Source organism: Trichosurus vulpecula, chromosome 2 (genome assembly GCF_011100635.1).
Source record: "Trichosurus vulpecula isolate mTriVul1 chromosome 2, mTriVul1.pri, whole genome shotgun sequence".
Taxonomy (NCBI): Eukaryota; Metazoa; Chordata; class Mammalia; order Diprotodontia; family Phalangeridae; genus Trichosurus; species Trichosurus vulpecula.
In genome coordinates this window covers 61,959,692-61,983,764 of record NC_050574.1, presented here as the reverse complement: position 1 = coordinate 61,983,764, position 24,073 = coordinate 61,959,692, and the positions used below count along the sequence as shown (strand labels likewise).

At 49.6% G+C, this 24,073-nt stretch overlaps 1 protein-coding gene across 2 annotated transcripts; it reads right to left on the bottom strand.

The window, feature by feature from the left end:
- Positions 1–692: 692 nt before the first annotated feature.
- GPR3 (G protein-coupled receptor 3) lies at positions 693–24,073 on the bottom strand. 2 transcript variants are annotated; one of them, XM_036743113.1, is made up of 2 exons: positions 23,975–24,073; positions 693–2,059 (listed from the first exon to the last, which is right to left on the bottom strand). In XM_036743113.1, the coding sequence occupies exon 2, from the start codon at positions 2,046–2,048 to the stop codon at positions 1,074–1,076; it is 975 nt and encodes a 324-aa protein (XP_036599008.1). In that variant the 5' UTR covers positions 2,049–2,059; positions 23,975–24,073; the 3' UTR covers positions 693–1,073. The 2 variants fall into 2 exon arrangements, with proteins under 2 accessions (XP_036599008.1, XP_036599009.1); XM_036743114.1 differs by having other exon boundaries at positions 693–2,056.

Below are 24,073 nucleotides of genomic sequence, written 5' to 3'. Positions count from 1 at the left end.
CGTAAGAGAGTGCCAAGGAGTAGGGATATATCATCCCATGCCCACCCTCCCCTGGGGCCAGTGAAAGGGTGGCTCCCCCCAACAATGCCATGGCTGTGACCATGCATGAGGGGTGGAGGGTCCAGATGCCCACTGCGGATGTGGAAGAGAGAAGAAATTTGGGGTGGGGGGGAAGGTGAGGGAAGAAGACACCCACGTCAACCCATGGCACTGCAGGCTGCAGTTCCCATTGGTAGCCACCAGAGGACAGCACAGCCCCAAAGAAGGCTGGAGCCAGGGAACTTGTCCAGAATTCTCCATTCCTTAGGAGGATGGCTTAAAAAAATAAACCCCTAGAAGCTGGTGTGTTTCCCCCACCCCTGCAGACCCCCAGGAGTGGAGGGTGAGAGGTCACGGGGCGAAGGGTGGAGACCAGGGGCTCTGGTGTCTCTGATCTATCTCTTTGTTTAAAAAAAAATCAAAATTAACAAAATAAATGATTTCTTTCTCCCTCCCCCCTCCCCCCCCTTCCAAAGAACAAAGGTATGTGGGTGATAAGGATTGCTTTGCAAGGTTGAGGTCCCTTCCCTCCATCCCTCCCACCAATAAATAGACCCACCAACACAAATAAATAAATAAATATTTAGATAAATAAATAAATAGGGTCTTTGTATGTGTATATACATAAATCTCTCTCTCTCTCTCTCTCTCTCTCTCTCTCTCTCTCTCTCTCTCTCTCTCTCCAAATGGCCCAGTGACTTAGTGTCTCCCCAGGCCAATCACACACAAAACTTACTGGCTTTTTAGCCAAGACACAGGAAAGGGGGTGGGGGGAGTGGAACAGATTCTTCAAGACTCATCATTTCCAAAGCCCCTTTGGCTGGAGCCTGGGGGGGCTGGGGAGGGATTGGAAGAGAAGGAACCCTTCCCAACCAGACAAAGCATTCCAGAGCTGCAGAATTCTGTGCCTGGGGGTGGGGGGGGGGGTGGAGGGAGACTGAGGCTGGTATAGGACTGTCAAAGACACATCATTCAGAAGGAGGGCAGGAGAAGCACAAAAGTGGGGAGAGGAGGGAAGGAGGAGGGGACCCGAACTAGACGTCACTGGGGGAGCGAGAGCGGAAGGGGGACTTGGAGGAGGAGCAGCAGCAACAGACGGCCCACAAGACTTTCTGGATGTCGTGATTTCGGAAGGCATAGATGACAGGGTTGAAGAGAGAGTTGGAGGTGGCCGGGAGCAAGGTGAGATAGGTGTAGAGCAGGGGTGAGTGGGAGTCACCCAACAGGCAGTAGACCGCAAAAGGAAGCCAGCAGGCGGCAAAGGCCCCCAGCACCACGGCCAGGGTGGCAATGCCCTTGCGAGTGGCCACATAGTGGGAGGCGGGCAGCAGGTGCCTCTGGAGGGCGATCTGCTGGGCATGGCGGCAGACGATCCGGCAGATCTGGGCATACAGCTGTAGCATCACGCCAAACACCATGAAGAAGACCACAGCCAGGACCACCAGGTGGTTCTTGGTCAGTGGGCTCACGACGCCGCAGGAGGCTGGCTCATCCAGGCAGTTCCAGGCCAGCACAGGAAGGAGGCCCAGGCCCAGAGCACCCCCCCACACCAGCACCAGCATGGCATATGTCCTTGTCACTGTGGTCTCAGAGTAGTAGGTGAGTGCATTGTAGAGGGACAGGTAGCGGTCCACAGTGATGGCCAACAGGCTGTAGATGCTGGCAGTGAAGGCAGTGACCAGGATTCCCACCAGGACCAGGCTCAGGATGGGGGAGCCAATACAATATTTGGAGGCAAAGTGCAGGATGAGGCCCAGGCCAGCTAGCAGGTCTGCAGACGCCAGGCTACCAATGAGCAGGAACATGGGAGCCCGGAAGGCCGGTGTGCCCACGATGATGGCCACGACCACCGCATTCTCGCAGAATACCAGGGTCCCAGAGATGCACAGCACCACGTCCCAAACTGTGGGGAGGGGCAGAGAGGAGGCTGGGCCGGTGTCCCGTGGGGACTCCACACCACTCTCATTCCCTGGCGCCAGCCAGTCCAGAGGGCCTCCTACCCCCTGCATTGTGGTACCTGCTGGAAGAAAGGGTTGGGTGAGAATCCTGTGAGTCCCAGATTTCAAAGGGCTGAGGTTAATGCTTTCTTTCGGCACCTGGGATACTATGTTGGGGAGGAGGGAAAGGGAGTGGTGGTGCCCAAATCTTCCCCGATTCTTTGGGACATCAGAGTCCTGATGCTCACGGGGGTCATACCCTCTCTTTCCTTCCCTTAGGGATAACTCAATACTCCTTACCTAGGCTCCTTACAAGCTGCTCTCCCGTCAGGTGAATTCATTACTAAACAAGGTCTAACCGCCTCCCCAGTCTATTCAAGGAAGGAAAAGGGGGGGGGGCGGGCGGGATATTCCCTGAGACTCAGACCATCGTAAAAGACTGGGGACACTTAAGGTAATCTAAGGAGAAGTTACGGGGTGGGGTGTCCTCTCCTCCGGCCCCCCCGCAGCTCCCACATCCACCCTCGGGGCTGAGGATGCTGTAAGACCAGACCTCTTCTCGCGCTCGGACACCTGTGTTTCTAGGCCAGGCACCCTCATTCCCCACCTCCCCAGCCCCGACCTCTGTGTCCCTGAACCACGCACCCCTCCAGCCCCACCTGAATTCCCATCCCCTCTCACCCACAAGCCCTCCCCTGCGACCGAGCCTCTCGCCCAACACTTGGGATGCTTAGTGGGGCGGCCGCATCTTCCCTGGCCGGACACCTGGGTCCTGCCCCCGAGCGGCCCAAATGGTCCCTTACGCCACCCCGAGCAGGTCAGCCTGGCTCATGCAGGGGTCCCTCCCCCCAGCCGCTCCCTTTGCTGCCAGGACACCCAAGCCTCTGGCTCGCCCAGGCCGGGGCGTCCCGGGCTCCTGCAGCACGCTAGCATCCCGGACTCCCGGGTCCCAGGGACGGGGGCCGTCACTCACCAGTCCCGGGGTCCTGGGGCTGCGGCTGGAGCCGGGGCTGGGCCGAGGCTGCGGTCCCCGGCCGGGGGGGGGTGGTCCACTGCAGCAGCAGCAGGGTATAGGGGTCCCAGCCGCCGCGGGGCCGCCGTGGTCTAAGCTTGGGTCACCCAAGCCCCCGCCAGCGGAGCGGCGTGACTCACCCGCGCCGGGCCCCGCCCTGAGCCGCCTGCTCTCTGACGTCAGCGGCCCGGCCCAGCCAATGGGCTTCGCGGAAAGCAGCGCAGCGCGCGCCGCGCGGCATGATAATGAGGCCTCGCGCTGGCGGCTCCCCATTCATAAAAAGCGCCCAGCCCCGCCTCCTCCCGCTCCGTCCTTGAGGCAGCGCCCTCTGCGGGCCGGGCCCCGGCGGGCGGGGCCAGGGGGCGGGGGGTTGGGGGGCGCGTAGGCGGGACCGTGACGGGGTTGGGGCTGAGGATGATGCAGGTGAAGCAGGGAGAGGGAGGGGGCGCGGGCCGGGTGACAGTCATGGTGGCGGGGACCGGGTGACGCTGCTAGGTGACGCTGATGCGGGCTCTGGGATCTGGGGTGACGGGGATGGGAATTGTGATAGGCAGCAAGGGGGGGCGGGGGGGAGGGTCACAGAACGGGGGGTGTCTGCGCTGGAAGAGACCTAGAACGTGTCTGTGAGCACAGAATGTCAGAGCTGGAGGTGACCTTAAAGCACAGAATGTCAAACCTGGGAGAGACTGCAGAACAGGGAATGTCAGAGCTGGGAGGGCCTTACAAGACAAGGTCAGAGGTGGGAGGGCCCTTAGAACTGAGAAGGTTAGAGATGGAAGGGCCCTTAGAACACAGGATGTCAGAGCTGGAGGTGACCTTAAAGCACAGAATGTCAAACCTGGGAGGGACTACAGAACAGGGAATGTCAAAGCTGGGAGGGCCTTACAAGACAAGGTCAGAGATGGGAGGGCCCTTAGAACAGGGGATGTCTGAGCTGGAACAATCTTAGAACTGAGAAGGTTAGAGATTGGGTTAGAACACTGAGTGTCAGAGCTGGGAGGGCCCTTAGAACTGAGGTTAGAGATGGAAGGGCCCTTAGAGCACAGAATGTCAGAGCTGGGAGGGCCCTTAGAACAGAGGCTGTCAGAGCTGGGAGAGTCCTTAGAGTACAGGAGCTGGCCGAGCTGCCAGTCAGAGGGTGACAGTATGATCGATTAAGGTGACACAGAGTGATGGCAGTGGTGATGAGAGGTGCCCAGGCTGTCCCCCATGCTCTTCTCCCTTCTCACTGAGGCCTCTCAGAATACCTGGCTGCCTTCCAAGCAACAGCCCCAGGGGCCCCTTCTACACAGGCCTTCCCCGTTGCTGCCAGGTCCTTGGGAGGCATGGGGTCTCTGTGGATAAAAGCCAGGCCCAGTGACACTTATTACCTCTGACCCTTAGAACTGAGAAGGTTAGAGATGGTGGAGCCCTTAGAACATAGGATATCAGAGTTGGGAGGACTCTTAGAACATAGAATGTTAAAACATAGAAGGTCAGAACTGGAAGGAACCTTGGGACATAGAATGTCATCTGTTCCAACTCTGTCATTTTACAAAAGAATGAGCATGACTTGGGAATAGGTGGTCCTAGTTCACAGAACAAGCTAGCAGACAGCCAGAACTAGAACCCAGGTATCCCAAGCCCAGGCCATGATTTTATGACATAATAAAGGGTAGGATTAGGCTAAAGGGAAGGATGAGATAAGAAATGGAAGTGAGTTTTGGGGAAGATTCCCAGCAAAGCCCCAGCCCGGCCCTGTTATAGGCTGGAAGAGCAGAGGGGGCCAAATGTGCTGATCATTACTGACCAGAACTGGTTCTAGAATGAATCTCACCGGTCATCATGGCCAATCCCCTCATTTTACACATGAGGAAAAAGAAGTGACAACAATTGACATTTACAAGGGGTTTTAAGGTTCACAATCTATTTTACACACATCATCTTGTGTCATAGAACGTCCCAGAAAGATGAGTGGAACAAGCATCATTTTCTCCATTTTACAGAAGAGTCTGAATCTCAGAGAAGGGAAGTGGCTTACCCAAGGTCAGTGAGTTAGTAAGTGATAGAACCAAGACTAGAACTCAGGTCCCAGAACAGGTACCTGGATTGTTAGGAGGCAAATGTGGCATAGTGAAAAGAGCCTTGCAATTTTTTTCCAGAAGACTGTTCCTAACTAACCTCCATGGGCCTCAGTTTCCTCATCTATAAAATTGGTTGGATTACGATTACTGATCTAGAGGTAGAAGAGACCTCCTAGCTCATCTAGTCTAATCCCCTCATTCTGCAACTTGGGGAAGATGAAAAAGCGTTTATGTAGTGCCTGCTGTATGCCAGGCACTGTACTAAGTGCTTTACAAATATCTCATTTGATCCTCGAAACATCCCTGAGAGGTAAGTGCTGCTAACGTGCCCATTTTACAGTGAGGAAACTGAGTCAGACAGGAGGTTAAGGGACTTCAGGGTCACCACACTTTTAAGCGTCTGAGGCCGCCAGATTTAAACTCAGGTCTTTCTGGTTCCAGGCCCAGAAATCTAAGGACCAGAGATAGTGAATGACTCCCCACAGTCACCGTGGGAAGTGATATGGTCAGATCCATGCTTGCGGCAGCTCCAAATTCTATAATCCCGTGGCTTTTGCTGCTCTTGCTGTGCCGTCCCTGATTGGCTCCCAAGGTGGAGGACACTACGTCAGTGAGGGTTGATGGGCCGAGCTGCCAGTCAGAGGGTGACAGTATGATCGATTAAGGTGACACAGAGTGATGGCAGTGGTGATGAGAGGTGCCCGGGCTGTCCCCCATGCTCTTCTCCCTTCTCACTGAGGCCTCTCAGAATACCTGGCTGCCTTCCAAGCAACAGCCCCAGAGCCCCCTTCTACACAGGCCTTCCCCGTTGCTGCCAGGTCCTTGGGAGGCATGGGGTCTCTGTGGATTAAAGCCAGGCCCAGTGACACTTATTACCTCTGACCCTTACCAAGTCACTCTGACCTCTCCAGCTGACCTCAGTTTCCTTAGAGTTAGACTATGACTTCTAAGGTCCCACCTAGCTCTAAATCTCAAGGTTACTTTATGTTTCCTTATCTATGGACTAGTTTTATCCACCACCTTAAGGTGTCATTTCTTGGAAGGCAGGGCCTGTTTTGATTTGACTCTCCAAGGCCTGGCACATAATGTCATAGGGAAGATTTGAATCCAAAGCTTTCTGACTGAAGTTCCCACAGCACTGTTCAGATGCTTGTAGAATTGAGATAAACCAGCTGCCGGGGACGCCCGATGAACTTCTGGGGTGCATGCATCAGGCAATGCTGCCTGGGAGGGGGGAGGAGTTATGGAGCTGACAGATGCTGTGCAGTGGGTGCTGCTGGTGACATCATTGCCCCCCCCCACCCCGGCACCTGTACACTGGATAATCCTGGAAGAGTCCTGGCCCTTCCTCCCTTCTTCCCTTCCTCCCCTTGGCCCCTAGTCTGGGCAGGATTTCAGGGACTGAATTATTCATGGTCTTGGAAAGCCAGTGTTGTTGGGGAGAGGGAGGGAAAGGCCACTTCCCCGAAGGAGCTAGCGATGGGAAAAGGGTGGATATCAGGGGAAGGAGCTGAGAAGGGCGTGAGAACGGGGAATCCTGATTCTCTTTGGCTAGAGCTGGGGCCTAAAGACCCCCCGTTCTTCAGCTACTCCTTTTGATATATCTGTGTGGAAGGGGTAGGGTGGGGACACAAAAAACAATCCTCCCTGGCCCTCCTAGCATCTAGGAGACTCATTCCAATGACTCCCCCACCCCATCTCACACGTCCCCCATATACACAGCTTCCCAGCTGTCCCAGAAGTGGCCAAGCCCTTCCCCTTTCCTGTTGTCCCAGGGTTCAGCACTGGCCTTAGCCTCCAGGGAGGGGGGCCGGAAGGAAACAAAACAGTAGTGGCCCCTTTGGTCCTGAGCCACCGGCGATCACCACAGCCTCAGCCACTGACCTGTATGTGACTGGGAGGCTGGGGAGGACAGAAAGGCAAATGGGGGGGGGTGATGCTTTCTGCACCCAAAGGAGTAATATCTCTTCAGGGGGCAATGGGGCAGGCAGGAATTAAATTACTACAGTGAGCATGGTGGCTGACATAGGTTACAAAGAACTTACAAAGTATCTCTGTGGTCCTTAAAACAACCCCATGATGTAGGTTCTTTTATTATCCCTGTCTGACATGTGAGGAAACTGAGGCTCAGAGAGATTAAAATGGCAGCTAAGTATTTGAATGACCAATTAATGATAAATATTAAGCACTGTGCAAGGTACTTTGTCTAAGTACCAGGGATACAAACATAAATAAGAAAGACCATCCCTGTCCTCAAGAATCTTACATTTGAATGGGGAAAAGACAGCACACACAGGGAAGTTAAATGGGGATAAATAGAGGATAGGTGCTGCAGTCATTGGGTCTGGAGTCAGGAAGACCTGAGTTCAAATCCAGCCTCAGACACTTCCTATCTCTGTGAGCCTGGGCAAGTCACTTCACCCAGTTTGCCTCAGTTTCCTCAACTATAAAATGAGCTGGAGAAGGAAATGGCAAACCACTCCTGTTTCTCTGCCAAGAAAACCCCCAATGGGGTCACAAAGGATGAGACACAACTGAACAACAACAAATGGGAGTTGGGGGGAAGGGGATAGTAACTGCAGCAGCCTGGTTTGGAAATGCCAGGAAATGGTGTGAAAGCTCACAGCTTCCCAGGGGGCCAAGTCCAAGATCTGCTGGGAAGGGAAGGAGGATAATAGCCAAGGACAGCCAGGGTGTAAGTAGCATCTTCTAGAAACGACTAAAGTGTCTAAGGGTGGATTTGAACCCAGTCTTCCTGATTCCAGATCCAGAAGTCCATCCACTATGCATGTCCAGTGTTATGGATGAGTCATCTGCCTGTGTGTGTGACCACATCTGTGTGCTTACCTATGTCTGCGTATGTTTATATGTGTTCTCTGCCGGTCTCTTGCTGGCCATTGTAATTCACATTTTTTTAGCGCGTGAGATTTGCCAAGCATTTCTCTTGTGATAACCATGCAAGGCAGGTAGTTGTATGGTACGCCAGTCCTCCTCTCTGTGGGGACTCAAGGGCCCTCAGATGCTCTCCCACAGAGGGAGACAGGGAGAAGAAAATTCGTGAACTGCTACCAAGAGGAAAATCTCCCTGATCCTTTGCAGAACAGAGAGGGCAGGTAAGTGGGACTACCCAGAGGAGACTCTCACTCTAAGAGACCAAAAGCCACATAACAGGACAGAGATGTGTCAGGATCTCTATGCATCCATATAGGCCTGCAGTCTCTTTCCTCCCTGGATGCCTCGTGGGAGATGGCAAATGCACAGCCACTGCCATTAGATAAGAGTCTAGGGGACTGAGGCTTCATGGCCAACGTGGCCCCAAGTGGCTGAGGCGCAAGATTCTGCTACTGAACAAGGCCACAAGAGGAAGAGCTGAGACCTTGAACCCAAGGCACCCAAAGATCTCTCTGTTTATGCCAGAAAGAGAAAAACAGCAGTGGTCCCCTTTGGCCTGGGCTACCACCACCTCCCTTCTCCACCAAGCTAGTCACTGCAACCTCAGCCTGACCTATGTGGTTGTGGGGCTAGGGAAGGTAGAACCTAGAGCAGAGAGATAGGACCAGAATGGCTGAGACTGGCAGGAAAATCCCACTGGCTGGTGAAGTGAAGAAAAAGATGATTCTCTCCCACCATGTTTCTCTTGCTTCCCCTTGCTCACAGTCTTTGATCCTGAGATAGAGTCCTCAACTCGCAACCTCTTCTTTCTATAACAGGGATGTATGTTGTGACCCGCCCCCACCCCAGCCCAACCCTTAAGATCTGGGAGGATAAGCAGAAGGAGGTTTAGGAGATGGTTGGAGATAAATGATTCCATGTGGTTTTGCTATATTCAATTAATTATGTGGCCATCATATGTTGACTACCTGTGTCCCGTCTCTGGGGAGGGGTGATTAGCTGAGAGAAAAGGCTTCTGGTGTGGGTGAGGGTATTACATTTGTGTGCAGGCTGTAGATTTCATATTTTTGTTACTCTAAATCATCCCTTAGCTTGAATTATGAAACCAACTAGCAGAAGCCATTAAATGACAGCTAATTATTTGAATGATGAATGAATGATAAATATCATGCGTCTCTCACGCGCTTTGTCTAAGCACTGTATAAGTCATCAACAGTCTTCCTCAAGGAGTTTACATTCTGATGGTGGCAGTGGTTGGGGCAGGGGGAGATGGTGAGGGGAGAGCAGGGGAGGGCTGAGAAGGGAGGATTCCAGGCCAGCAGTTCTCAACATTTTGGTCTCAAGATCCTCTTATACTCTTAGAAACTATTGAGGGGCTGCTAGGTGGTGCCATAGTGCATAGAGTCCTGGGCCTGGAGTCAGGAAGACTGATCTTCCTGAGTTCAAATCTGGCCTCAGACATGTATTAACAGTGTGACCCTGGGCAAGTCACTTCACCTTCTTTGCCTCAGTTTCCTCATCCATCAAATGAGCTGGAGAAGAAAATGACAAGCCACTCCAAGTATCTCTTGCCAAGAAAACCCCAAATGGGGCCACCAAGAGTCAGACATGACTGAAATGACTCAACAACCCCCCAAGAGTTTTTGTTTATGTGGGTTATGTCTATTGATATAAACCATATTAGAAATTAAAATGTCTTAGTCTCATTATGAAAATAATTTTGACCTCATGGTCCCTCCTCAGGGACTCCAGGGGTCCCAGACCACACTTTAAGAACTACTGGCAATTGTAAATTGTGTCCTCTGATGGTCAGTGGGGAAGCTACAACCTTTCATGCAACCATAACATGAGGCCTCTTGGCTGGTGGCTTATGTAAGTTACCACCAGGTAGATAATTCGAACATTAGATTTCCTCCATAGATATAATTAATATAGTTACATCCCAACCTTCAAGAAGCCAACTTGATTAAAATTCCCATCACTCTGCCCCTGGTGCAGTGCCCCCAAAGATCTCAAGGGGTACACACAATGTCTCACTCGTGATCCTCAAGGGTCAAATTTTTTTTTTATCCCCATTGTTCAGGCAAGAAAATAGACTCAGAGAAGGTGACTCACCTATGTTCACAGAGCTAGTTATGGTTTGAAACGGAATTTGAACTCAGGGTCTACTGACTTCAAGCCTGACATTTTGTGCATTATATAACACTGTTCCCTCATTCAGCCTTCCCCTTCCCAATCTAAGGCATTGTTACTCATCCCCCCAAACACAGGAGAGGGGTTTGGAGGGGCCCGACCTGGGCTTCTGGAGTGGACCCATCTTCCACAGAGCTGGATATTGGGAAGTCTTGGGACCCCAGGCATTCTGTCTCCTATCCCCCTTTCTAGCCTGCCAGCTCAAGAGCAGAAAAAGAGAGGAGAGAGAGAGAGAGAGAGAGAGAGAGAGAGATGAGAGAGAGGGAGGAAGGAAGGAAGGAAGGAGGGAGGGAGGGAAGGAAGGAGGGAGGGAAGAAAGGAAAGAGAGAAGGAAGGAAAGAGGAAAGGAAGGAAAGCAGGAAGGAAGGAAGGACAAACAGATGAGTTTGGTTTCAGACATAGATTCATTAGATTCCTGGACTTTAGTTCTCTTGTATATTAAGTGAGGGGGTCAGAGCTGGGGTTTGAGCAAGGGCCAAGGTGTAATATTGCACTTTGAGTTAAGGTCCTAGTCAAGATAAAGCCGTAGGATTTAGCAGAGTATAGAACTACAGATTTCGCTCATCCTGAGCTGCTCCATGGCCTGAGGTGTCTTCTCACTATGGACAGCAGCCATTGAGCTGCCAGGCTAGACAAGACCCTGGGTCGTGGCTTGGACAGAGAGCTCCTAAGAGCTCTCTCTATGTCAGAAAAATGGGAGGAGGAGCACACTCTCTTTCCACTCTATCCGCTGAGCTCTTGGAACCTGGGGGAGAAAGAAGAATGGGAGGGGACAAAAGATCTGGGTTCAAATCCCCACTCTAATTATTTAGCAGTTGAGTTACCTTGGGCAAATCACTTTATCTCTCTAGGTCTTGTTTTTTTTTTTCTTTCTAAGATGAGGGGGTTGAACAAGATGATCTCTAAAGTAATTTTCAGTTGGAACTAAGGGGGTAGGCCAGCCTCCTCATTTAATTTACAAGGAAACCAAAACCCAGGAATCCTATGAATCTGTGTCTGAAACCAAACTCCTCTCTCTCTCTTTCCTCTCTCTCATTCTCCCTCTCTTTCTCTCTGTCTCTCTCTCTCTCTCCCTCTTTCCCTCCTTCCCCCTCTCTCCTCCCTTTTCTCTCCTCTCTCTCTCTCTCTCTTCCCCTTTCCCTTTCTCTCTGTGTCAAATATACAAAGATCTCTGTTTCTCTCTCTTTCTTCCTCCTCCAACTATCTTTCTGTTTTTCTGTCTCTCCTGTCTCTCTTTTTCTCTCTTTATTCCTCATTCCTGTATTGTCAACCCCACAATCACAATATTTCCCCTATGGTCCAACCTCCTCCTTGCTTTACAGATGAGGAAACTGAGGCATGGAACCATTAAGTGACTTGCCCAAAGTCATAGAAGTCAGCAAGTGTTAGAGGTGACATTTGACCCCAGGCAGACCCTTCTCTCCCCTCACACAGCTCTCACTCTTGTTCAGGCTCTTATCACCTTTCACCTGGACTATAGTCCTGTGATAGTCTTCTAATTTACCTCCCTGCTTCTGAATTCTCCCCTCTCCAATCAATCCTTCACCCAATTACTGGATTAATATTCCTAAACCTACATCTGACTCTCCCAGTCAAAAATCTTCAATGGCTCCCTAGTCCCTCTTCTATCCTTAAACTATGAGCATCTCTCAGGGCTCTGTCCTTAAGACTTCCGTATAAACTCTTCTGTTTGATACCTAAAGGCCTTCATAATAGGGCTCCTACCTACGTCTCCAGACTTATTTCATATTGATCCCCCTAATTTACTGAGTAAGCATTTATTTAGTGCTTACGATGTACCAAGCACAGTAATAGGTTCTGGGGATACAAAGAAAGGTAAAAGAGTTCTTCTGCCTTCAAGGGGCTCATGTTCTAGTTATGTGTCCCATAGACTATAGGGGCAGCTAGGTGGTGTAGTGAGTAGAGCACTGGCCCTGGAGTCAGCAGGAATCCAGCCTCAGAGACTTGACACACTTACTAGCTGTGTGACCTTGGGCAAGTCACTTAACACCAATTGCCCTGCCTTCCCTCCTCCAAAAAAAAAAAAAGAATATAGGCCCCTTGAGGGCAGGAATTATTTCTGCCTTCATAGTCCCAGTGGCTAGCATAGCACCTGGCACAGAGGTGGTATTGAATAAGTGCAGCAATACTCTTATACTTTAATGAAAGTTTGGTTTTTTTTTTCCTGTGAAATTTGGATTCAGTCAAAGTGCCGCACTTGAGGACCTAGAGGGCCTCAGGTAGCCTTGGGGCCACAGGTTCCCCACCCCTGCTGTGGACTCATTCTCCCAGATTGCATCTGATTACATCTACCCTTCAGGGTTCTAGCTCAGAGGGAATGTGGGGGTCTCTAATGCTATAATTGACCCCCATTCCCCACAGTTAGCCACCAGTAATTTGTGTTCTCCCTTCCATTTAACTAATTAACATCCGTTGGATTTTATCAAAAGATATTTCCGTTGAAGGGAGAGCAAGAACAGAAATCTACCCTTTGGCCCCAGCTCCCTCTCCCATCCACCATCTCAGTCCCTGGGGAGAGCGGGTTCACTTCACAGGGTTTCGATGTGGTATTCTCCCCAGTAAGTTTTCTTCCAAATGCCGCATGACTAATGGATAAATGAGTTTACATCTCTCAGCTGCTGCTACACTGGGCCAGGAAGGTCACTGGAGACTTTGTTCCTCACCATCTGGCTTCCCCATTAAATCCCAGCATGGAACTAGCTCCTGGATTTCTGGTGACTCGCTCTCCTGACCTTTGGAAGTTCACAAAATTACAGCCATTCTCTCTCTCCTTCCCCTAAAACAGGAAAGGACAAACGGCAAGGGGCAAACAACAGCGGCATCTATACAGGCTGCATGTTGTCCCCAGGTGTGCTAGGCTCCAGACCTCTCCCTACCCAAAGGCTTCCAGCACAAGTTTTCCCTTAAGTGCAACGGGGGAGGAAGAGAACAGCTATCCCTTCACTTTGGCTGCTTCCTTGTGCCTTTTCGACATGCCCCAGTTCTGGCTTTTGGCTTCCTAGTCAGTCAACAGTTGGTCTTTTCATCATGTGGCCAACTGAACAGAGCTAGTGTGTCTGTGCATGCTCCAAATGAGAGAGCAGGGCCCTTTCACTGCCCATCATCATGACTTTAGCAGGCTCCCAGTGTCTTCCACTTAAGGCTTGTTCCCCCACTACTTCACATTCCTGTGAACATGGCGCCCTGCCAGTTCTCCAATTTCCCCAGCTCCCATGGCCTGGATCTCCACCCCACCTGGATCTCACCACTATCCCTAACTGTTCTTCTTCTAGGATCCATAATCTCTCACTACAACCCCCTATCCTTTCATCTACCCCTTAGGCTCATCCCTCCTAACCCTATTTTTCACCTTTTCATTTGTTCCCTCCATGGAGAGAGAGGATAGCAGAGTCAACAGTGATATACTTCCAGTCATGAGGACCTTGGTTCAAATCCTACTTCTGACAATAGTTGGGTGACCTTGGGCAAGGTGCTTAATCTTCTAAGCCTCAGTTTACTCATCTGTAAACTGGACAAGATGGCCCCTTAGGTTCCTTCCAGCTTGAAATCAATGATTCCTCCCTGTTTTCTCAGTCTACTAGACCTGGGCTCAATTCTGATCTTGACCTTCCTTTTCCTCCTGGGCCTGCCTTGTCAAACCTAAAGCTTGGCTTAGCCTGCACCATCAACATTCTTCTCTCCTATTCCCATCCTGCTGAGCAATGGTGGGGGAAGTGACATGGCTTCACACACCATGATGAGGAAGTCACACAACTTCACACACACTGATGGAGGAAGCTGTACCACTTCATACACAGCAATGGGGAAGTCACACAACTTCACACACACTGATGGAGGAAGCTGTACCACTTCATACACAGCTACAGGGAAATCATACAACTTCACACACAATGTTGGGAAGTCACACAACTTCACACACAATGATGGGGAAGTCACACAACTTCACACACAGTGATGGGAGAAGTGGCATAGCTTCACGTACCATGATAAGGAAGTCATACAACTTTACACACAGCAATGGGGAAGTCACACAACTTCACACACAATGATGGGAAATCAACTTCACACACAATGTTGGGAAGTCATACAACTTCGCACACAGAGATGGAGAAGTCACACAACTTCACACACAATGATGGGAGAAGTGACATAGCTTCACACACCATGATGAGGAAGTCATACAACTTTACAGACAGCAATGGGGAAGTCATACAACTTCACACACAATGATGAAGTCACACAGCTTTACACACAGCAATGGAGAAGTCACACATCTTCACACATACTGATGGGAAAGCCACAACTTCACACACAATGATGGGGAAGTCACACAACTTCACACGCAATGATGGGGAAGTCACACAACTTCACACACAGAGATGGGGAAGTCACACAGGTTCACATACAGTGATGGAGAAGTTATACAATTTCACACACAGCAATGGGGAAGTCACACAACTTCACACACAATGATGGGGAAGTCACACAACTTCACACGCAATGATGGGAAGTCACACAACTTCACACACAATGATGGGAAGTCACACAACTTCACACACAATGATGGGAGAAGTGACACAGCTTCACACACAATGATGGGAGAAGTGACACACCTTCACACACCACGATGAGGAAGTGACACAACTTCACACACAATGATGGGAAGTCACACAACTTCACACACAATGATAAAGAAGTCACACAACTTCACACACAATTATGGGAAGTCACACAACTTCGCACACAAATGATGGGAGAAGTGACATAGTTTCACACACAATGATGAGGAAGTCATACAACTTTACAGACAGCAATGGGGAAGTCATACAACTTCACACACAATGATGAAGTCACACAGCTTTACACACAGCAATGGAGAAGTCACACAACTCCACATACAGTGATGGGGAAGTCATACAACTTCACACACAATGATGGGGAAGTCACATAACTTCACATGCAATGATGGGAAGTCACACAACTTCACACACAGTGATGGGGAAGTCATACATCTTCACACACACTGTTGGGGAAGCCATACAATTGAGCAGCCTGGTCCACTCTCACTTCCCGTTATCTGAGCTTACTTGGCCCTCGACTGCCGGGAAATCCCTCCCTTCCGTCTACCCCATACCCCCAGGCAGCTCTCCTCAGCCTGGCTCCTTACACAGCTGGTGTCACCTCTTCCCTCTCAGCAGAAGACGCCCTCCCCCCAAACAGAATCCGTCCATCCTGAGCCCCCTCCTAGCCTCATCTTACACCCTGAAATCCCACAGCATCATCTCTCATTCTCTCTTGTTTGGTTCAGTGTCAGAGGGAAAGGAGGCTCTTCTCCCCAAAGCCAGCCTCTCTCCTTGTGCCCTTGGCCCCATCACCTCCAGTGCTCCAGGAGAGCTGGCGCCTTGGATCATTCTCACTTCCATCCTCAATCTCTACTTATCAATCAAACATATCTTATCCTTAACCTCTTCGTCTGAGGCAGCTAGGTGGCAAAGCAGATGCAGCACTGGACCTAGAGTCAGCAAGGCCTGAGTTCAAATCTGACCTCAGATACTTCCTAGCTATATGACCCTGGGCAGGTCACTTAACCACTGTCTTCCTCAGTTTCCCCCTCTGTAAAATGGGGATAATAACAGCATTTACCTCACAGGATTGTTGTGAGAATAAAGGGGGAAAATATTTGTAAAACACCATATCAATGCTCGATGTTTATCAGCTTCCTCCCTGCTGCCTACAAACAGATCCAGGTCTGCCCTGCCCTCAGGGACTTGACCCTGCCATCCACCCAAGCTCCCTTGAACATTGGAACTACCAGAAAAAAATGTCCTGTCTCCATGACTCCCGGGTCTCTATCTCCCATCATCCTTGATTCTGTTCTTTCCCTCTCTGCTCCCAGCCCCCTCCATAGCTAACGACTTGCCAAGTCTTGTCAATTCTACCTTCACCACATCCCTCACATCTGTTCCCCTCTACACACACACACACACACACACACACACACACACACACACACACCAGCACCAGCCTACTTCAGGCTCGCATCAGCTCCTGCTTCGACTGATATAATAAGATCCTATCTGGTCCCTCTGCCTCCAGCTCTCCCCTCTCAAATGCTCCACATAGCTCCCAACTGATCAATTAATCAATGAGCATTTATTAAACACCACTGTGTACCAGGCATTGTGATAAGTAGTTGGGATACAAAGACAGAAGTGAAGTTTACATCAGACTGGGGAAGACAGCACATGTGTGTACATGCACATGGACGTACAGGTAGACAAAGAAAAAACATATACAGAAGAAAATAAGTAACCTTGGAAAAAAGGCACTAGTAGCTGTGGTGACCACGAAACATCTCCTAATACAACTGGCACTGAGTGACCTGAGTTTCGAAGTAATCCAAGGATTCCAAGAGGAAGAATTGAGGAGGGAGTGCATTCTAGGCATGGGAGAAACAGAAACGGGAGGAATGTCACACATGAGGAAGTGGAGCATGCCAAAAACACACATCCCCAAAATAGACCTGTCTCTCCCCTGCTCAAGAGTCTTCAATGGTTCCCTATTGCCTCTGGGATAAAACACAATCTAACAGAATCCTACATTTTGAGCTAGAAAGGACCACCCCATTTTACAGATGAAGAAACTGTGGCTCAGAGGTTACCTAACTCACATAGTTAGTCAGCATCTGAGCCAGGTGACCCCTGACTGACTCCTTTGTACAAGACCACAATGCCTCTCAACAACTCAGCTTGCCTCTTAAAGCTCTTCACAAGGCATCTCTAGTCTGCTTTTCCACATTGCTCTTTTAGCATAGGCTCAGTGTTCCAGCCAAGCTGGCCTCCTTGCTCTTTACCAAGCTGGGCATAGCATCTTCCTCTGGAGTGCCTCCACGCAGACTGGCTCCCATGCCTGGAATGCCCCACCTCAGCCTCCTAGGTGAGAATCCCTGGCTTCTTCAAGTGTCAGGTCAGAGCCCAGTTTCTCTTTCTTACTGCCATCCCCCTGTATCTGCTCATGCCCTCTTCCTCGCGTTCATCTGATATTTATTTTATGTATACTTACAGAAGAGTGGGAGTCCACCCCACACTGATTAATCACAGAATGCCCAGACAACTCAATCGAACCCATCCATCGATCACTAAAAAGTTATCCTGTTATGAATGTCCATAATGAGTCTGAAAGGATCATAGTGGCTTTGGGTCATTGAATAATGACAGATAATGTCATACACAAACCATTTTGTTACTGGTTGAAGACAGTCAAGCAATACCTCTTGATAGCAAACTAGTTCGGAGATAGTCAGTTAAGTGGAAGAAGACTCCAAGTTCAGAAGCTGAGGATTCTCAGCCTCTGAAAGGGAATTGCTTGGGGCGGGGGAGGGGAAGAAAGTGACCATGTTACTGGGGAGAATGGACATGTCCAGCCGGGAGTAGAGATATGCTGAGGGATAAAAGGAAAGCAAGATTCTGTGGAGATGGAATCGACCGCATGATGAACTGAGCCAGCAGCAGCATCCCTGAAGCAAATGATGGCTGAACTTCAGCTTTTACGTCAGGAGCTAAGACTCATATTGAGGACAAGCTAGACCCCAAGGAAAGTCAGCTTCAGGACTCTGATAAGGGCATTAACCCTTAGAGTCCAGCTGGGAGCTAGATACCTAAGAGAGAAAAAGAATTCCAGTAACTTGGAGCTATGTTAGCCTTTGGCACAAGGGTTCCCTACACATGTGCCTCATCTTACCATTTTTATTATAAGCCCATGTGTGTGCCACGGGAGAATGGACTCCCAAGATTGGGAGGAATCTTTTTTTTTTCTTTTTGTAACAACTGCCCTTGCTATATATGTGCTTAGGAAATACCTTTTCTAAATACCTTTTCTAAAAGCTAATTAAAGCTGGCTGATAGTCAATGGGAAACACACCTATCAGGCCTCGTGAGTGATAGTTGGAGAAAAATCTAACCCCTTAGAATTGTCTAATAGAAACTAAACTAGGGACCAGGGCTGCTGATGGGTTTGGGGGTGAAGGATTTAGACTCAGGAGGGTTTCTTTACTTACACATGCATGTATGTGTATTTGTGTGTGAGTGTTGTCTCCCTTAATAGACTATAAGCTCTCTGAGGGCAGGGCTTGTTTTCACTTTTTCTTTTTATCCCCAGTACTAACAACACCTAGCACAAAGAAGGTGCTTGTTTATTGATTGATTTTCTGATTCCTCCTTCCCCCAATTATTAATGCTCTCTCCTTCCTCAAATTAAGGTATATTTAGTTATCTATTTATATATTGTCTCTCTATAGAATGTGAGCTCCTTCTGGCACAGGGCCCTTGCATGTAGTAACCCCTTAATATATGTTTGTTGAGTTGAATGTGAAGTCTGTCGGCCTCTTTCTGGGACTAGTCAGGGTGTTTGGTGGGGGTTATTTGAGCCATGTAAGAAAAGGTCTTGTGTGTTTGAGTAAGAGGAGTTTCCTGGCTTAGCCATACCAGCAGTTCCTCAGATGGCCACTAGATGGAATTCAGCTCCAGAGTCCATTTGAGAGTTCCAGTTCTCACTTATGGACCAGGAAAGGATGGAGCTCAGTCTATGGAAAGAGAAAGGGAGAGGGAAAGGGAGAAGGGAGGGGAGGGAGGGAGAGAGAGAAAGGAGGAGAGAGGAGGGGAGGGGGGAGAGAGGGAGAGAGAGAGAATATGGAATCCTGGGCCTCTCCCCACTGGGGACCCAGGCTTTTGCTGAGAGGCACCAGATGCCCAGAGATTGAGTCCTCCTCCACTGGGCAAGCAGCTTAGCCTGCTAGAGGACAAGATGGACCAGGCTCGGTGCTGTGGCCAGAATTCATCCCCACGTGAAGGCCAGTACTGGGCCTCATTAAGGAACAGTAACAGAATGTACCTTTGGTTTATCGATTTGTATATACTGGAAAAGGACAACCTAAACCCCTCCAGATACTTGGCAGAAGATATAGACTGTCTAGTCTCCATTCCCCATGCATACTCGGTCCCTAGGAGCCCTGAGGGACACACTATGGTGTGCTGTGAAGGTTTGAGAGGGCACTAACTGGAAGTCAGGGGAGGGAGATCTATATGCCTAGGTGGTCAGGGAAGGCTCTTGGAAGCATGCCCAGTAGATGGGGGAGGGGGAAGGCAAGGCTTAGTCAGGTATGAAGAATAAGTAAGGACAGCTAGGTGGTATAGGAGATGGAACACCAACCATGGAGTCAGGAGAACCTGAATTCAAATCCAGCCTTGGACACTAGCTCTGTGACCCTGGGCATGTCATTTAACCCTGATTGCCTCAAAAAAAAATAATAAGTAGAGGCATGAAGGTATGGATATACATGGGAAGAGGGGTACTGAGTAAGAGACCTGGCCTGAAGGGATGGTGTTAAAGATCTTGAGAAGAAGTGAGAGAATGAGCTGGATAGGTAAGGCCATGGGTATGGCTAGGAAATCCAAACCAACAAGCTGGAAATGGATCAAATAGATACTAGGGAGCCCTTGGAAGTTTTGAAGCAGGGGAGACGTATCATTATAGCCTAGTGTGCAGGATAGCTGGGAAGGGGAGACACTGGGGTCAGGCTATTTATCTATTTCATGATCCATAGAAGTGATGGAAGCCTGCCTTAGGGCTGGGGCTTGTGGGAGAAAAGAGAAAGGATGAACTAGAAGAGAAGGAAGAAAGATAGGACTTAGTGACAGATAAGAGAAAGGAAGGAGTCTAAGATACAACTCAAGCTTGGAGTTTAGCTGATAGGAGCTAGAGATCAGTTGAGAGGGGGTCTGGCTTTAGGAGAGAAGATGATGGGTTTGGATCATGGTTTTAGAGCTGGAAGGGACTTTGAGATCACCGAATCCAATGCACCCCCAACACCCACATGCCATTTTACATGTGGTCTGTGGCCCAATGCCTTAGGCACAGACAAGTCCCAATCCTGGGAACTACCCCCAGCCCCAGTCACTCACATATAGGGTTCTTAGATGAAGATAAGGGGGTCTCAAATCCCATATAACCGTTCAGAGTAACAATTCATCTGAGTAGAGAACAAACAACCATTATTCCTCCCCACAGAAAATGCAGGACACTCACAGGAGCCCATAAACTATGCAGAAAACACAAAAACCTCACAGGAGCCCATAAACAGTCAAAAACAATTTGTTTCCATTGTGTTCCTTTTCCTATATAGGATCCTAAAGTCTTCCAGACTGCTAATACTGGCTGACTGTTTGGATTCCCCTTCGGAAAGAAACATGTGTGGGGCTATTAGACAGGAAGTGCTTTCCTGCCCCCATTGTAAATATACACACTGTCCATATGATTCCCAGTAAGATCAAGGTCCAAAGGTCAGGTCAGGTCCCATGCTTCCACCAGCATCACGGCTTTAGTCCCTTACCACTCACTGTTATTCCAAGCACCAGGGAGCATGTGGGAAATTCTCGTTCACTTGAGAAGTCATATTGCCCAGGAAATCCCCTTTCTCCTGAGAGAATTCTGAATCCCTGAATTCTGGACATTGGAGTTCCAAGGAATCCCCCTCCATTTGCTACAGACACCCTCACCGTTCAGACCTTATAGTTCCCCTCCCTTGAGGGCTTCGGCTTGGCTTGGGGTTTATGCCAGGGGCTCTCCAAGGCTAGAGAGAATGGGTACATGATGAGAGCATGTCTGCCTTTTAGCTATGTTGCTCTTTGGGGTAGGGGGTGAGGGCTGCGGAAGAGAACTGGATGCCCCCTGCCCTGGATCCGATTTTCCTGTTAGCTTTGCTTTCCTCTCAGGACTTCAGTGGAAGAAAGGCAGACGTGGGGGGAGAGGGGAGGTCTGGCAGCTTGGTTTTATAGGCCAGCACAATGATGACATAGCCAGATGGTGTGGGCTCTTCTCACACCGTCTGTCCCACAGGAGCGGGAGCCAACCAAATCACCTCCAAGAAAAGCCACCATCAGTGAAATGCAAGGGCCCTGTCCACAGATCCTTCATGGGGGGATCCGATCAAAGGCTCAACAAAAGCTTACCTCTCTGTAAACTCCAGGAGCTGATGAGAGAACTCCCTTCCCTTAAACTGCACCCCCCTCCTTGTGAGCCATGATACTGGTGGGCCTAGGGAGGCTTGAGGTCAGCCCCTGATCCTTCCCAGCCTAGTAAAGGAGTCACAGAGCAGACCTGTTTGACTTCATTTTGCCCCCAGGTAGATTGGTCTGAGTTAAAGCTGCACTTTTGGGCCCTTTGAAGCAGGAGAATAAAAAGTCAGCTCTAAGACTTCCAGTGTTAAGATACTGAAAAACTTCCCTGCTCATTACTTTTTAACCTTTTTCTTGCTTTTGTCCTCTGGCCTGCGGTCTCCCTCACCACCACCACCACCACCACCCCCCCCCCCCCCTTAGACTGGGAGTTCCTGGAGGGCAGGAACTATGTTTTGCCTTTCTTTGTGTCACCATCAGTGGCTTGGCATATAGTAGGTGCTTAATAAATGCTCGTTGCTTTGACTACGGCTAAAAATAGAAAACAAAACAAGACACTTAACACCCAGTCCTTCCCTCCCCACCCCCTCACCCCCCTTATGCTGCTTTCTGCTGCTTGAGTTCTTGCATCCATTGGTTTCCCAAGAAGAAACGAACTCTGAGACCTTAGCTCAGTTATATCTTGAACTGAGGAGAGAACCCTCAATCTCATGAGTAAGGAAGGGCGGGAGGAGGTCTCCCTAGCCTCAGGAAGTACCCTGGCAGACAAGCGGTCCAGCCACTTGCCCTCCATGCTCCTGAAGCTGATAAACTCTATCTAGTCTATGGGAAGGACCTGGAGGATCCTCTGGGGAACTAGAAAACACTGCCTAGGGGGATCAAGCTAGACCAGGGTAAATTGGAGATCCCCAACAGAATCAAGGGGTGGGGAAAGGCAGGATTCCCATTAGGACTTGGGGGCGAGGAAGCCAGGAGGCAGAGATGAGAAAGGAGAGCCTTTCAGGTGTGGGAGACAGTCTGAGAAAATGCCTAGAGTGGAGAAATGGGACTGCCCTGATGGAGCAGCAAGAGGCCAGGGTCACTGGGCAGAAAGGAGGTGGAGGGGAATAGGGGATAGGAAGACTTTAAAGGCAGGAGGGGGCTATGTGGTGTTGTTCAGTTGTATCCGACTCTTTGTACCTCCATTTGGAGTTTTCTTGGCAAAGATACTGGAGCTGTTTGTCACTTCCTTCTCCAGCTCATTTTGTAGATGAGGAAACTGAGGCAGACAGGGTGAAGTGAGTTGCCCAGGGTCACACAGCTAGTAAGCATCTGAGGCCAGATTTGAACTCAGGTCTTCTTGACTCCCAGCACTCTAACCACTGCACCACCCAGCTGCCTCTCTACACATGCTAAGTGATAACTCTTGTGTCTCTAAACAAATAAACCCTCCAAATTAAGAGGTCCTGACACCTAGTAGATGCTTGATACATCTATTCCTTCATTCTTCCCTCCCCTTCTGTCTACTCACACAACCACCACCTGAGTTTATGCCTCATCACCCATTCTAATTGTCTAATTGTTCTCCCTGCCTCCACTCTCCCCACTCAGATCTGTCCTCCAGAGACATAGCTGCCAAATCCAAGTCCCAAAACATAGATCTGACCATATGACTCCCCTGCCTGAGAAGCATCAATGGCTCACTATTACCCTGAAGATAAAACATAAACTAATCTGTCTGACATTTTAAACCCTTCACAGTCTGGTTCCAGACTATCTTTCCAAGCAGATTACACATGCACGTATGTACATACACATGCACGTATGTACATACACACACACACACACACACACACCACCAAACTGGCTTACTCGTTGGTCCCTCTTCTGTGCCATTCCATCTTGAATCTGCGTGCACAGGCTAGTCCCTCCCCACCCCCATACAGAGAATGTTCCCCCTCCTCACCTCTGCCTCTCAGGACCCAAGGACCACCTCCTGCAGGAAGTTTTTGCTGATGACTCCAATTGTCTCCCATGGAAATGATTTTGTCTAGATTGTGTATTTCTTCATCTATGTACATGTTTTCCCACCATAGCCCAGTAGACTTTAAAGTCTTTGAGGACAGGGACTCCCACATTTCTAATTTATATAGATCTCCAGAGCACAAGGCCTTGAACATCATTTTAACCAGACCTGTGATTTCATCAGGGCAGTGAGAGGATGAAGATGGCCAGCTCCTTAATTTTAAAGTTTAAGTTGCTTGTATTTCAGAGGAAAGGTTCACAGTCCAGGTCTATGCCCAGGCAAGGGACCTTCTATCACTATGATTGTCTCCACCAAAACACACTTCCTTTCTTGAGTTATTTGTAGGCAGCACTCAATGTTTGTGAATTGAATCGGGAGTCAGGTTACCAGGGTTCAAGTCTGTACTCTGACTAACTCGCCCCAGGGTGAGCAGGGGCGATCTTCTTGAGATCAGGGTCAATCTCACTTTTGCTGTTATTCCTAGCATCTAGCACATTTTGGGGGCAGAAAGTAGGTGCTTAATAGATGTTTGTTGATTAACTAAGGTTCCTTTGCCCTCTCTGGGCCTCAGATTCTATATCTGTAAAATGAAGCCTGTGACTGTCTCCCCTATAAGAAGTCGAGCTCCTAAAAGGCAGGGTCCACGTTTTTGCCTTTCTTCACATCCCCCATCGCTTAGCAAAGTGCCTCACACATGGCAGGCGCTTAATAAATGTTTATTTGATTGTTGTGTGGAGCAGGTCCTGAGGAGGAAGACTCTTCTCAGGACGGAAGAGCCAGGACTTCGATCTCCTTCTCCCCAAGCTGATTCAGTGTCCCTCCCCCAGGGCCCAACTCCCAAATCTACAGCCCCTACTCACCTTTTTAAGCCCCTCCTTCCAGACCACGCCCACACTTTGGTGCCTGCAGGTATGTCTGGTTCCTGAGGTCACCTCTGCATTCTGGGGTCCACGGCCCGA

Coding starts and splice junctions, on each gene's coding strand:
- GPR3 (XM_036743113.1), bottom strand. CDS start 2,048: ATGCAGGGGGTAGGAGGCCCTCTGGACTGGCTGGCGCCAGGGAATGAG.